Source organism: Macaca nemestrina, chromosome 20, assembly GCF_043159975.1.
Source record: "Macaca nemestrina isolate mMacNem1 chromosome 20, mMacNem.hap1, whole genome shotgun sequence".
In the NCBI taxonomy this organism is placed as follows: Eukaryota; Metazoa; Chordata; class Mammalia; order Primates; family Cercopithecidae; genus Macaca; species Macaca nemestrina.
Genome location: NC_092144.1, coordinates 14184329 through 14199774, shown reverse-complemented (window position 1 = coordinate 14199774; position 15446 = coordinate 14184329). Strand labels below are relative to the sequence as shown.

Sequence of the window (15446 nt, the reverse complement as noted above, 5' to 3'; positions counted from 1 at the left end):
GGATACAGTGTTAATGGATTACATATCTGGAAGGCAAGCAGGTGAAGAAGTCATAAGACTGGATTCACCTCTCTTTTATCTGGTGTCTTGGATACAGAAAATGCAAGGAAAGAAAAAAGCAAACTTCCGTACAGAGCAATGTCTCACAGGGACGTGATGTGCTCAGGGCTGCAATAACAGGAGGAAGTTTGCCTAATGAGCAGTTGCACAAAGCTGTCAATTTCTCCCCTGCCGCTGTCCCTCAGCACATGGTACCTTGGGTTAGATGGGACATGGTTTCCATTTGGAGTCCTAATCTGGCCCCTTATCATCCGATTAAACCTCACCTTTATCTCTCCTAAACATTTGAAGCTTTATATGTATATATAATATGAAATTATAACCTTAGATACCATTTCCTCCCCACATTTTAAGCATTTTCCTGTTATATTCTTCAATTTCCAAGAAGAGGCGATTTCAGTGTGAATGAGTGGTGCATTTTTATGTCGGTAAATTATTATTGTCATATTTTTCTATAAGGTTTTTTCAGATTTTCCTTCTATGTTGTTTCATACAGCTGTTTCGAAATAACTATTCTTTATTAATTTTTATTTTTAGTTCTGGGGTACATGTGCAGGATGTGCAGGTTTGTTACGTAAGTAAACGTGTGCCATGATGGTTTGCTGCACCTATCAACCCATCACGTAGGTATCAAGCTCAGCATGTATTAGCTATTTTTCTTAATGCTCTCCCTCCACCATCGCACCCCCTAGCTGACCCCACTGTGTGTTGTTCCCCTCCCTGTGTCCATGTGTTCTCATTGTTCAGCTCCTACTGATAAGTGAGAATGGATGGCGTTCTGTTTTCTGTTCCTGTGTGAGTTTGCTGAGGATAATGGTTTCCAGCTTTATCGATGTCCCTGCAAAGGACATACACTATGGAATACTATGCAGCCATAAAATGAAATAACTATTCTTAACCTAATAGCATCCTCACTTATATTCTTTTTCCCATAAGATTTTAGTTTTTCATAAACCTTCTCTTTACACAAAGGTTTACACAAAGTTTGAGTAGTATGTTATGCATAACACACATGCTTTTTATATTTAACTATAGGTTATTTTTTGAAGCTAATTTTCCCTTGTCCTTTCTCAGTTGATAAAAGGTGTGGAAATATTTTGTGATTTTTATGTTAAAAATTGGTTCTCATCCAGGGGTAATTTTGTCCCCTAGAGGACATTGAGCAATGACTGGTTTGGCTGTCACCCTGGGGAGGGTCAGCAGAGAACAGGGAAGTGGATAAACATCGTACAATGCACAGGACAGACCCGCCACAATAAATGATCTGGCCCGGAGGTTCCTTTTAATTTCCTTTTTAAATAGTTAATTTTTATCATTTGCTCATTTTTTTTTTCCACATGGGTTCTCTATCTATCAGTATCTTGACACAGAAAAGATATCACCGTGTTTAATATTTGGTAAATTTCCTTTTACCTTTTCTGATTTTTGCTGGGCCTCAGGGATATAATAGGAGTTGAAATATTTTCAAAACTAAGGAAGGCTTTTCTTCTTTATGGTCTCTCAGGGACTCTGTGAGCTTATTAGATTATTTTCCCTTCAGTTCCAATTGATTTTCTCTCTCTGCCTCTTGGTTTTGTTTTTATTTTTTATTTTATTTTATTTTTATTATTTTTTTTTTTGAGACAAGAGTCTCGCTTTGTCATCCAGGCTAGAGTGCAGTGGCGCAATCTCAGCTCACTGCAGCCCCCGCTACCTGGGTTCCAGTGATTTTCCTGCCTCAGGGTCCCAGGTACTGGGATTATAGGCAACGCGCCACCACGCCTGGCTAATTTTTTTTTTTTTTTTTTAGACGGAGTTTCGCTCTGTTGCCCAGGCTGGAGTGCAGTGGCTCGATCTCAGCTCACTGCAAGCTCCAGCCCCCGGGTTCATGCCATTCTCCTGCCTCAGCCTCCCGAGTAGCTGGGACTACAGGCTCCTGCCACCACGCCCGGCTAATTTTTTGTATTTTTTAGTAGAGACGGGGTTTCACCGTGTTAGCCAGGATGCTCTCGATCTCCTGACCTCGTGATCCACCTGCCTCGGCCTCCCAAAGTGCTGGGATTACAGGCAATTTTTGTATTTTTAGTAGATGGGGTTTCACCATGTTGTCCAGGTCGGTCTCAAACTCCTGACCTCAGGGGATCCACCTGCCTTGGCCTCCCAAAGTACTAGGATTACAGGCATGAGCCACCAAGCCAACCACCTCTCTGCTTATTAAGCAGATTTTTATTCTTTAAACATAGGCAGGAAAAGGCCATCCCAAAATGGAACCTCGAGGTTCCATATGTATGGGAAGTTTCCATACTGGAACTTCTAGGTACCCTATCTGTTTCCTCTAGGGGGAAGATAATTTGATATTAAGAACTTGCCTGGTGTCCATTCCTTTCTAATACTGAGTGGGATGAGAAGCGTGAGGGAGTACCATGGCCCCAGGAAGCCATGGCTGCATGTGTGGATGCGTTCTCTCTGTGTGTGCACATGTGTGGGTGCACGACTTTAGGGTGAGCACAGGTTTCAGAGATAGGGAACCTGAGCTCTATATTTCAAAAGGTAACCCTTTATATAAAGGCCAGATCTCCAGAAAATATCAGTAAGCAGAATGGGCATGCATTGCAGTTCATGAAACACCTCTGCAGCCAAATTAATACAGTGAAAATGCATCGATATCTGGACAGAGGGACTCCTTGTGTCTTCAAGTTTCAGCAGCTATGAGGACGCTTCCTTCCTCAACATCCTCCGACAGCCCTCGCCTCTTGCTCATTCCCCTGCCACACTGTCTTCTTCGCAGTCCTCGAATATCTGAAAGAAGCACATTCCTCGGGATCTTTCATTGATTGTTTCTTCTGTGTTGCACAAACTTCTGCAGGAAACGTAGTGACCCCCACCCTGTCTTCATTATGGTCTCTCTTCAGTTGTCACCTTCTCTGCTGGTCTTGCCTGAACCCCGGGAAAATCTAACACCCATCCACACCTTCCTCTAACCTCCTTCTTCATAGGATGTGTCACCATCTACATAGTGTATAGCATTTTAAAAATAGACTTGTATTTTTCATTCATCATTAAATTGTAGGGAGTTTTTTATTTATTTACTTATATTTTATTTATTTACTTATATTTTATTTTATTTTTAAGACAGGGTCTCACTCTCTTGCCCAGGCTGGAGTGCAGTAGCATGATCTCAGCTCACTACAACCTCCACCTCCTGGGTTCAAGCAATTCTCATGCCTTAGCCTCCCGAGTAGCCTGGATTACAGGCACATGCCACCATGTCCTGCTAATTTTTTTTTTTTTTTTTTTTTAGTAGAGACAGGGTTTTGCCATGTTGGTTAGGCTGGTCTTGAACTCTTGATCTCAGGTGATCTGCCCACCTCGGCCTCCCCAAGTGCTGGGATTACAGGTGTGAGCCACTGCACCCAGCTGATATTAACTTCTTGACTGTAGAATATAAAAGAATATTTCTGATATATTTGTAATGCATGCTTGTATCATGTTCTCTTTCTCTCTCTTTTGGAAGTCACATCAACAACATGAAACCAGGGAATGAGACACGACTTTCACAATTCCTTCTCCTGGGACTTTCAGAGGAACCAGAATTGCAGCCCTTGCTGTATGGGCTGTTCCTGTCCATGTACCTGGTCACCGTGCTGGGGAACCTGCTCATCATCCTGGCCACAATCTCAGACTCCCATCTCCACACCCCCATGTACTTCTTCCTCTCCAACTTGTCTTTTGCAGACATCTGTTTTGTGTCTACCACTGTCCCGAAGATGCTGGTGAATATCCAGACACAGAGCAGAGTCATCACCTATGCAGGCTGCATCACCCAGATGTACTTTTTTGTACTCTTTGTAGTGTTGGACAGTTTACTCCTGACCGTGATGGCCTATGACCGGTTTGTGGCCATCTGTCACCCCCTGCACTACACGGTCATTATGAACCCCTGGCTCTGTGGACTGCTGGTTCTGGTGTCCTGGATCGTGAGCGTCCTGTATTCTCTGTTACAAAGCTTAATGGCGTTGCTTCTGTCCTTCTGTACGGAATTGGAAATCCCCCATTTTTTCTGTGAACTTTATCAGGTCGTTCACCTTGCCTGTTCCGATACCTTTATTAATGACATGATGATGAATTTTACAAGTGTGCTGCTGGGTGGGGGATGCCTCGCTGGAATCTTTTACTCTTACTTTAAGATACTTTGTTGCGTATATTCAATTTCATCAGCTCAGGGAGTGAATAAAGCACTTTCCACCTGTGCATCTCACCTCTCAGTTGTCTCCTTATTTTATTGTACAGGCTTAGGTGTGTACCTTGGTTCCGCTGCAACCCACAACTCACTCTCAAATGCTGCAGCCTCGGTGATGTACACTGTGGTCACCCCCATGCTGAACCCCTTCATCTACAGCCTGAGGAATAAAGACATAAAGAGAGCCCTGAATCGATTCTTCAGAGAGCGGCAATAAGAGGGCCGTTTTCCAGAAGTTCTTGAGATTTCAGAGCTCTAAATCCCTGAGCCAGAAATTACAATTCATGGATCAGATTGTGAAAGTAGAATTTTCTCCTTGCATGTATATTCTGGACTTTAGATTTCTTTAACCTTGACAACATTAGAAAATGTACACGTTTCCCTAATAAAGCTTTCTGTTCTGATAGCCAACTGTTTTTGTCCTTTGTCATTTTTCTAAAATTACATCTAAACTACACCCAGAAACAAATGGAAATTTTTCTCATACAGGGGTGAGTTATAGTCATCCCAAAGAATTAACTACGCTTGGCAATAGAAGGTCATTAATATAATTGTATGGTAGATGAATATCTGAGCCCACACTTTTCTATTTCTGAGTCTGTCATTTCTTTCTCTATGAATACCCTTAGCTGTTCTTCCAGAAAACGCCAACTTGAACATACTGCTGAGGTCTCAGCAATGCACCAACATGTAACAGCCTCTTGTCTGAGATAATACCCAGATTCTCCGTCCCACCTTCAAGAAGATTAAGGAACATGGACACAAAGGTGAGGTTGGAGGAAAAAGAAGACGGTGGCACAAGCCTGTAATCCCAGCACTTTGGGAGGCCAAGACGGGCGGATCACGAGGTCAGGAGATCGAGACCATCCTGGCTGACACGGTGAAACCCCGTCTCTACTAAAAAATACAAAAAACTAGCCGGGCGAGGTGGCGGGCGCCTGTAGTCCCAGCTACTCGGGAGGCTGAGGCAGGAGAACGGTGGGAACCCGGGAGGCGGAGCTTGCAGTGAGCTGAGATCCTGCCACTCACTCCAGCCTGGGCGGCAGAGCGAGACTCCGTCTCAAAAAAAAAAAAAAAAAAAAGAAAAGAAAAGAAAAAGAAAAAGAAAAAGAAAAAGAAAAAGAAGAAAGCTCTCTGCCAGCAGAGAGAGAGTTCCGAATGGGATGCCCCCTGTGAGGCGCGTTCTGAGGTTTTTGTGGACTGGAAAGGGAAGCAATGTGCTTAGCCTGCAGGCTGTCTTGAAGAATGCTGACTCAGCTCGGCTCAGGGTCTTGGCCTGGGACCATTTAGAAAGCTTGGCCCAGGACCTTGGCCCAGGGTGGGGGGAGGAAGAACATTAGCAAAACTAGCTAATGCATGTGGGGCTTAATACCTAGATATTGGGTTGATAGGTGCAGCAAACCGCCATGGCACACGTTTACCTATGTAACAAAACTGCATGTCCTGCACATGTATCCTGGAACTTAAAATAAAATAAAAAGAATCTAAACATTTTTAATGTGAATATTTGGAGCCAGGCAGAGAAGGACAGAGATGATGTCCCTGAGTATAATAAAGCAAACACGGAAGGACACTTGTGCAATCTCCTCCCTCTGTGGACCCCTGGAAGCAGGTCTTCCTTCATGATCACAAATTTCTGTCTCTGGGAAGCAAGACAATGTCCCTTCCCAAGAAACTTTTCCAGAATCAGAAACTTTTCCTACTCTTTGCAGGGATGAATGTATTTCTGCAGACTGTGATGGCCTATGACCAGTTTGTGACTCTCTGTCACCCCCTGCATGACACGGTCATCATGAACCCTAGAATCTGTGGACTGCTGATTCTGGTGTCTTAGAGCATGAGTGCCTTGAATTCCTCACTGCAAAGCTTAATGTGTTGCAATGTCCTTCTGCACAAACTTGGAAATACCCCCATGTTTTTCTGTGAACTTAATCAATTGATCCTCCTTGCCTGTTCTAACGTGCTTTTTTTCCTTTTCTTTTCTTTTTTCTTTTTCTTTTCTTATCTTTTTTTTTTTTTTTCCTGAGACGCAGTTTTGCTCTTATTACACAGGCTGGAGTTCAATGGCACCATCTCGGCTCACTGCAACCTCCCCTCTTGAATTCAAGCAATTCTCCTGCCTCAGCCTCCTGAGTAGCTGGGATTACAGGTACCTGCTACCACACTCGGCTAATTTTTTGTATTTTTAGTAGAGACGGGGTTTCACCATGTTGGTCAGGCTGGTTAGTCTTGAACTCCTGACCTCAGGTGATCCACCCACCTCAGCCTACCAAAGTGTTGGAATTACAGGCATACGCCACTACGCCCGGCCTCTGACATTTTTATTAATGACATAGTACTGTATTTTGGAACTGTGCTGCTGACTGGCAGTCCCCTTGCTTGTATCTTTTTCCCTTACTTAAAGATAGTTTCCTCCATACGTGCAATCTCATCCGCTCAGAAGAAGTATAAGGCATTTTCCACCTGCACGTGTCACCTCTCAGTTGTCTCTTTATTTTATTGTACATGCCTAGGAGTAGAGGAACCTGGTGGATATTATGTTAAGTGAAATATACTATACACAGAAAGAAAGAGAGATAACAGAATCTCACTTAAACGGAATGTAAACAAGTTTATTTCATAGAATTATAGAGTAGAATCAGGGCTACCAAGGACCACCATTGAGGGAGGAGGCATGGGGAGACGTTAGAGCATACCAAATTGTCCTTAGGAGAAACAAATTCACGAGATCTATTGTGCACCATGGTACCTATATTTAATGCTAGATTGTATTCCTGAAAAATGCTGAAAACGTGGATGTTAAGTGTTCTTCCCACAAACTAATAACTATGTGAAATAATGCATGTATTAATTAGCTAGATTTCACCATTCCATCAAGTATATATACTTCAAAATTTTGTACACAATAAATACATACAATTTTATCTGTCAATCTAAATACATACATAAATAAATAAATTTGGAAACATTAAATAAGATAACCTTAATATGGTACTAATCTCAGGGCAACATTAAAAAATCAGATCTAAATAAATCTCTTGCAATGGCTAAATGCTTGATAAAGAAAGGATTAAATGACCTTTGACCTGTGTTAAATAAGACCTTGACTTGCGTTAAAAAGTATGAAATTATAGGCCAGGCGTGTACCTAAACTGCTGGCTTACTTATGATTCTAGGCATGGCTCACACCTGTAATCCAAGCACTTTGGGAGGCTGAGGTGGGCAGATCACTTGAAGTGAGGAGTTTGAGACCAGCCTGGCCAACATGTTGAAACCTCATCTCTACCAAAAACACAAAAAAATTAGCCGGACATGGTAGCGGGCACCTGAAATCTCAGCTACTTAGGAGGCTGAGGCAAGAGAATCTCTTGAACCCAGGAGGTGGAGGTTGCTATGAGCTGAGATTGCACCATTGCACTCCAGCTCAGGTGTCAGGACAAGACTCCATCTCAAAAAAAAAAAAAAAAAAAAAAGTTTGAAATTCTAATGTTCTGATAAAAGCAACATGAAGCCGTGAAATATAGTACCCACGGTATTATACGAACAGAACACAGTTCATCTCCTTCTTGCAAAGGTAAATTGCCATTTTCTGGGTATACAAGAGCTGTGTTTCTATCACAAGCCAGTTCTTTGGAGACTCAAGGGACCAGTCAAGACAAGTTCCTCAGTTTACACTTTGGAGGAAATTTTCACTGAACGTTGGGAGAAGGTGCTAGGAGGATGGGACTCTGGAAGTCAAGGAAGTCCACGGGGAAGGAGTAATAAAGCCTGGATACACCTTGCTTTTAATATGGTGTCTTGGGAATAGAGTATACAGGAAAAAAAAAAAAAAAAAACCACGATGACATTTGTTTCAGTGCAGGGCAACGTCCCCCAGGAAACTGATGTGTTCAGGGTTGGAATAACAGAAGGAAAGGCACCTAACGAGCAAAAATATGAAGCCATAAATATCTCCTCTACTGCTGTCCCTCAGCATAGGCAGGGCAACCTGGGGCTAGAAAGGACATGGTGGTTTCATTTGGAGTCCTTAGCCTGGCTCAACTACAGATGATGCTTCAACTTTTCCTGATGCCTTGTCTTGAGACAGAGCTTCCATCTCCATCATCAACCTGCTAGAGAGGAATTTTCACTTCTCCATGGAGACCTTCCTTGCAGAAAACTCAGTAGGGTAAGTCCCAGAGCCCAGTGGGTACTATAGGAAAGGTCAGGAAGAACAAGAGCCTTCAATATGAACCTGAGGTCACCTGAGAGCCAATCATTGCCTCCAGCTTTGTTCTTTTTGCTTAGGATTGTCTTGGCTATATGGGCTCTTTTTTGGTTCCTTATAAAATTTAAAGTAGTTTTTTCTAATTCTGTGAAGAAAGTCAATGGTAGCTTGATGGGGATAGCATTGAATCTATAAATTACTTTGGGCAGTATGGCCATTTTCATAATATTGATTCATCCTATCCATGAGCATGGAATGTTTCTCCATTTGTTTGTGTCCTCTCTTATTTCCTTAAGCCATGGTTTGTAGTTCTCCTTGAAGAGGTCCTTCACATCCCTTGTAAGTTGGATTCCTAGGTATTTTATTCTCTTTGTAGCAATTGCGAATGGGAATTCACTCATGATTTGGCTCTTTGTTTGTCTATTATTGGTGTATAGGAATGCGTGTGATTTTTGCACATTGATTTTGTATCCTGAGAATTTGCTGAAGTTGCTTATCAGCAACTCAGTGTGGAGGCTGAGACGATGGTGTTTTCTAAATATACAATCATGTCATCTGCAGACAGAGACAATTTGACTCCCTCTCTTTGTATTTGAATACCCTTTACTTCTTGCTCTTGCCTGATTGCCCTGGCCAGAACTTTCAATACTATGTTGAATAGGAGTGGTGAGAGAGGGCATCCTTGTCTTGCACTGGTTTTCAAAGGGAGTGTTTCTGGCTTTTGCCCATTCAGTATGATATTGGCTGTGGGTTTGTCATAAAAAGCGCTTATTATTATTATTATTTTTTTTTTTTTTTTGAGACGGAGTCTCGCTCTGCCGCCCAGGCTAGAGTGCAGTGGCCGGATCTCAGCTCACTGCAAGCTCCGCCTCCCGGGTTTACGCCATTCTCCTGCCTCAGCCTCCCGAGTAGCTGGGACTACAGGCGCCCGCCACCTCGCCCGGCTAGTTTTTTGTATTTTTTAGTAGAGACGGGGTTTCACCATGTTAGCCAGGATGGTCTCGATCTCCCGACCTCGTGATCCGCCCGTCTCGGCCTCCCAAAGTGCTGGGATTACAGGCTTGAGCCACCGCGCCTGGCCTAAAAGCGCTTATTATTTTGAGATACGTTCCATCAATACCTAATTTATTGAGAGTTTTTAGCATGAAGGGGTGTTGAATTTTATTGAAGGTGTTTTCTGCATCTATTGAGATAATCATGTGGTTTTTGTCTTCGGTTCTGTTTATGTGATGGATTATGTTTACTGATTTGCATTTGTTGAACCAGCCTTGCATCCCAGGGATGAAACCGACTTGATCATGGTGGATAAGCTTTTTGATGTGCTGCTGGAATCAGTTTGCTGGTATATTATTGAGGATTTTCACATCGATGTTCATCAGGGATATTGGCCTGAAATTTTCTTTTTTTGTTGTGTCTCTGCCAGGTTTTGTTGTGTCTCTGCCAGCATCAGGATGATGCTGGCCACATAAAACGAGTTAAGGAGGAGTCCCTCTTTTTCCATTGTTTGGAATCGTTTCAGAAGGAATGGAACCAGCTCCTCTTTGCACCTCTGGAAAAACTCGGCTGTCAATCCATCTGGTCCTGGGCCTCTTTTTGGTTGGCAGGCTACTAATTATTGCCTCAACTTCAGAACTTCTTATTGGTCTATTCAGGGATTTGAATTCTTCCTGGTTTAGTCTTGGAGGGTGTATGTGTCCAGGAATTTATCCATTTATTCTAGATTTTCTAGCTTATTTGAGTAGAGGAGTTTATAGTATTCTCTGATAGTAGTTTGTGTTTCTGTGGGATCATTAACTTTTTTTGGTTTACTTTTTGGAGCCTGGTTCTCACTATGTTGCCCTGGCTGTTCTCAGAATCCCGGTTTCAGGTGACATTCCCAGTCAACCTCCCAAAGCGCTAGGATTACAGCTGTGATCCAATTATATTGCCCTCCTCACTGACTTTTAAGGAAATATTTAAGGAAATATTTTTGGTCATAAAATTTTAACTTTTATTTACCTAAAAATATGTCTATTTTCTTAGTTTTGTTTCTTACCTTAGTTAAAATAGTTTGTCTACACTAAGATCTTGTATGTAATTTTCTAAGTATTCATCTAACATATATTGCTGACTTTTACACTGAGGTCTTTGAATCTGCTAATTCTTTGTAAAATGTGACTCCGGAGACACACTTCATTTTCTCCCAGGTAGACAGCTATTTATTTCTGCTTTTATTCAGCAATCCGGCCTTTTACAACTAAATTGGAATATAATCTTGTCATATTTTAAAATCCATATATAGGGACTTATTTCCTGATATATTCAATAAGTCGAGAGTATCCTCTATGTACCAGAACATTGTAGAAACATTGTGTATTACATAATTTTATGTCTAGGTCTTCACCAATAAATAATTCATTTGATATCATTACATTATTGTTATTGTTTATCTTGGTTTGGTTAACTTTTTCTGTACCAAAGCATTTAAAAAATATAGTTGTTTGGGAATCACTGCACTTGCCCTGGCTTTATTCCACTGACATTCTTTTTATTTTATCACGTCTCATTGCTTTAATTTTTTCTACATGATCATACACCTTTCTGAAAATACAAACTTAAACATGCAAGTTCCCGCTCACTTGACTCATACATTATGACAGAGAAGACCAAGTAAAATGTAACGAATGTGTGTATGACCCACTGTCCTCAGGGATGAAATCATATGGAGAATTTCATTCCGTGGACAAGGAGACAGTTATCACGGTGTGTGCAGGATTTGATAGTATGGTCTAGGAAGGACATCACATGTTAGAGGAAGACCAGAACCAGAACTAGTGCAATTCCATGGGATTGTCAAAAAGAGTTCAAAACCCAAAGACCCTGAATATAAAGAAGAGATGCCACATGAATAATTAAAGAAGAGAAATGACAAGAGGGCTGTCTCACCTGCTATCAGACCGTTTCTGAATTCTCGCGGGGAAAGATAATTTGAAATTGACAACTTGCCTGGTATTCATTTCTTTCTAACAGTGTAACTAGGGTGAGAAGAGCATGACGGTAACATGGCTCCAGGAAGCTCCAGTGTGCTGCCTGCATGTAGGCAGTGTGCATGCGTGTGTGTGTGTATGTGTTCGCACACACCTTTAGCATAAGACCACGTTTCAGAGAAAGGGGATTTGGGCTCTATATTCCAAAAGGTAACTCATAATATAAAAGCCAGAAGTCAAAGGCACAGCGGGAAAAAAGAGGGGATGCATTACACCCACTGAGACCCCTTTGCAGGCAAATTAATAAAATGCAAATGCAATGGCATCTGCTCGGAGGGACTCCTTGTGTCTTTAAGTTTCAGCAGCTTCAAGGCCACCTCATTCCACATCCTCTGAAACCGTCTCTCATCACTCTCTTCCTGTACATTCTCCTGCCACACTGGCTTCCTTGTCCACCTTGAACATCTGAAAGAAACACCTTCTGTGAAGTCTTTCATTGATCCTCCCTTCCCATCCTGCACAGACTCCGGCCAGGAACATGGTGACCCTCGCCCTGTCTTCATTCTGCTCTCTGTTCAATTTTTACTGTGTCTGCTGATCTTGTCTGTACACCTACTAAAAGTAGCACATTTTTACCTTTTTATTCATAGCACTCATCACCATCTGACATAGTATATATGCATTTTTTCCCGTTGTTTTATTTTTTCCCGTTGTTCGATTGTAGGGACTTTGTTTTATAGTATCATTGACTCATTGTCTACACAGTGCCCGGAACATCATAACACTCACTTCATATTCTGCAAATGCATGAATGATTTTTCTCAGTAATGATACTGTAGAATACATGCCCTCAGGGAAAGGCTGAGAGAGAGAGAGCGTGGTCTAGGAATTCCCAATCAGAGATGGCAAGGAGATCTTCTAACAGGGACCAGATTTACACACAAAACATAGAAAACAGCTTCTTGTAGAATGGAGACTACTAGAGGCTGGGAAAATTGATATGGAGGCTTTGGGTGATGTCTGTCAAGGGATAAGAGATTATAATTAGATAGAAGGAATAACTTCGAAATATGTATTTTACAGCATGGTGAATATACTTAATGGTGATATATTGAATTATTGGAAAATGCCAAGAAAATGGATGTTAAGTGTTCTCACCATAAGAATGATGAGTATATAAGGTAATACTAATGTTAATTGGCTAGATTTAGCCAATCCACAGTATAAATATACTTCAAAATACAATGTTATGCATGATAAATACATATCATTTTATCTGTCACCATAGAAATAAATAATTTTTAAAGGAAAAATACAGTTCTTGACTCTGGAATATAAATGAGAGAATTTCTGATAGGTTTGTAATGCATAATTACATTGTCATATTCTTTCTGTTTTTGGTAGTCACATTGAAAAGATGCAACCAAGTCTGGGTGCAATGGTTTATGCCTGCAATCCCAGCGCTTTGGGAGGCTGAGGTGGGAGGATCGCATAAGCCCAGGAGGTGCAGACCAGCATTGGCAACAGAGTGAAAGACCGTCTCTATGTTTAAAAAAAAAAAAAAAATGATGGAACCAGAGAATGACACAGGGATTTCGCAATTCCTTCTTCTGGGACTTTCAGAGGAACCAGAATTGCAGCCCTTCCTCTTTGGGCTGTTCCTGTCCATGTACCTGGTCACCGTGCTCGGGAACCTGCTCATCATCCTGGCCACAATCTCAGACTCCCACCTCCACACCCCCATGTACTTCTTCCTCTCCAACCTGTCCTTTGCAGACATCTGTTTCATCTCCACTACTGTCCCAAAGATGCTCACTAACATCCAGACACAGAGCAGAGTCATCACCTACGCAGGCTGCATCACCCAGATGTACTTTTTTGTACTCTTTGCAGGGTTAGACAGCTTACTCCTGGCTGTGATGGCCTATGACCGGTTTGTGGCCATCTGTCATCCTCTGCACTACACGGTCATCATGAACCCAAGGCTCTATGGACTACTGGTTCTGGCATCCTGGATGATTACTGCCCTGAACTCCTTGTCACAAAGCTTAATGGTGTTGTGGTTATCCTTCTGCACAGACTTGGAAATTCCCCACTTTTTCTGTGAACTTAATCAGGTCATCCACCTTGCCTGTTCTGACACCTTTCTTAATGACATGGGGATGTGTTTTGCAGCAGGACTGCTGGCTGGTGGTCCCCTCACGGGGATCCTTTATTCTTACTCTAAGATCGTTTCTTCCATACGTGGAATCTCATCAGCTCAGGGGAAGTACAAGGCATTTTCCACCTGTGCATCTCACCTCTCAGTTGTCTCTTTATTTTGTTGTACAGGCCTAGGGGTGTACCTTAGTTCTGCTGCAACCCACAACTCACACACAAGTGCAACAGCCTCGGTGATGTACACTGTGGTCACCCCCATGCTGAACCCCTTCATCTACAGCCTGAGGAATAAGGACATAAAGAGGGCTCTGAAAATGTCCTTCAGAGGAAAGCAGTAAAAGGGCCATTTTTCTAGAAATAACTGTGATTTCAGAGCTTTAAGTCTCACAGTCTCACACAGAATCAGGTTGTGAAAGTAGAATTTGCTCTTTCTATTTTTTCTCAGAGTTTCAATTTCTTTGATCTCAACTGATACAGAATTTAATGTACTCCTTTATAAAGCTTTCGGCTCTCTGATATCTGATCTTTTCATTTATTTATTTATTTATTTATTTATTTATTTATTTATTTTTGGTCATTTTCCTACTTTCCCAATGTTTTTCCCAAAAACTAGGGTCAGAAACAAGGTAGAGATTCCTATTTTTCTCCTACACTGGTGGATTGCATCAGTCCTGCAGAATCAATTGCACCTGGCAGTCATAAGGTCACTAATATAATTTTATTTTAGATAAATATCTGAGAAGGTAGCTTTTCACTTTGAGCTTGTTATTCCTTTCTCCATCACCACCTTAAGTGTTCTTCCTGGTCATGTAAACTTTACCCCCATGCCAGTGTGCTTTTTAGCTCATCATGGCATTTATTTTTTTAGATGGAGTTTCACCCTTGTCACCCAGGCTGAATTGCAGTGGCATGATCTTGGCTCACTGCAACCTCTGCCTCCTGGGTTCAAGCGATTCTCCTGCCTCAGCCTCCCACGGAGCTGGGATTACAAACAGGTGACACCACGCCCTACCAATTTTTGTATTTTTAGTAGAGAAGGGGTTTCACCAGTTTAGCTAGGCTCGTCTCCAACTCCCGACCTCAGGTGATCTGCCCGCTTTGGCCTCCCAAAGTGCTGTCATCATGGCATTTTATCCTACTCATTAGAGACCTGTCCTTTATTCAGCACAGCATCCACAGTGCCTCCTCAATTCCCCGGAAAAAGTAAGAAGATAAAAATTGCCTATCAAGGCCAGATGCAGTGACTCATGCCTGTAGTCCCAGCACTTTGGGAGGCTGAGGCAGCTGGATCAGCTGAGGCTGGGAGTTCAAGACCAGACTGACCAACATGGAGAAACCCCATCTCTACTAAAAATACAAAATTAGCCGAACATGGTGGTGCATGCCTGTAATCCCAGCTACTCAGGAGCCTGAGGCAGGAGAATCGCTTGAACCTAGGGGGACGGAGGTTGCAGTGAGCCGAGATCGCAGCATTGCACTCCAGTCTGGGCAACAAGAGCGAAACTCCATCTCAAAAAAAAAAAAAAAAAAATTGCCTATCAAATACACATTTCAAGTGTAGTCTGCACAGAAAAATACATTTGTGTGAATCAATTTTTTTCATTTGGACTTAGATTACAAAAACACCTGAAAGAATATGGATTTAAAAATTTGTTTGTAATTCAAAGGCTAAATGCTTAATGGGGTGGGTACCCCATTCACCATGATGTGATTATTATGTATTGCATGCATGTATCAAAACATCTCATGTACCCCATAAATATATACACCCACTATGTACCCACAAAAAGAAAAATGAAAAAAAAGATGGAGTAAAATTTTCAGCCCAGCATGG

General features: G+C 42.0%; 2 protein-coding genes across 2 annotated transcripts; both read left to right on the top strand.

Annotated features, from left to right (window-relative positions):
- The first annotated feature begins 3566 nt into the window (after positions 1-3566).
- On the top strand, positions 3567-4496 carry LOC139360380 (olfactory receptor 7A17-like). The gene has a single exon (XM_071087238.1). The coding sequence runs from the start codon at positions 3567-3569 to the stop codon at positions 4494-4496; it is 930 nt and encodes a 309-aa protein (XP_070943339.1).
- An 8521-nt stretch (positions 4497-13017) lies between these two features.
- Positions 13018-13950, top strand: LOC105486832 (olfactory receptor 7A17). Its single transcript, XM_011749906.2, has one exon. It carries the CDS (start codon positions 13018-13020, stop codon positions 13948-13950), a length of 933 nt encoding a protein of 310 aa, XP_011748208.2.
- Positions 13951-15446: the final 1496 nt, after the last annotated feature.

Coding starts and splice junctions, on each gene's coding strand:
- LOC105486832 (XM_011749906.2), top strand. CDS start 13,018: ATGATGGAACCAGAGAATGACACAGGGATTTCGCAATTCCTTCTTCTG.
- LOC139360380 (XM_071087238.1), top strand. CDS start 3,567: ATGAAACCAGGGAATGAGACACGACTTTCACAATTCCTTCTCCTGGGA.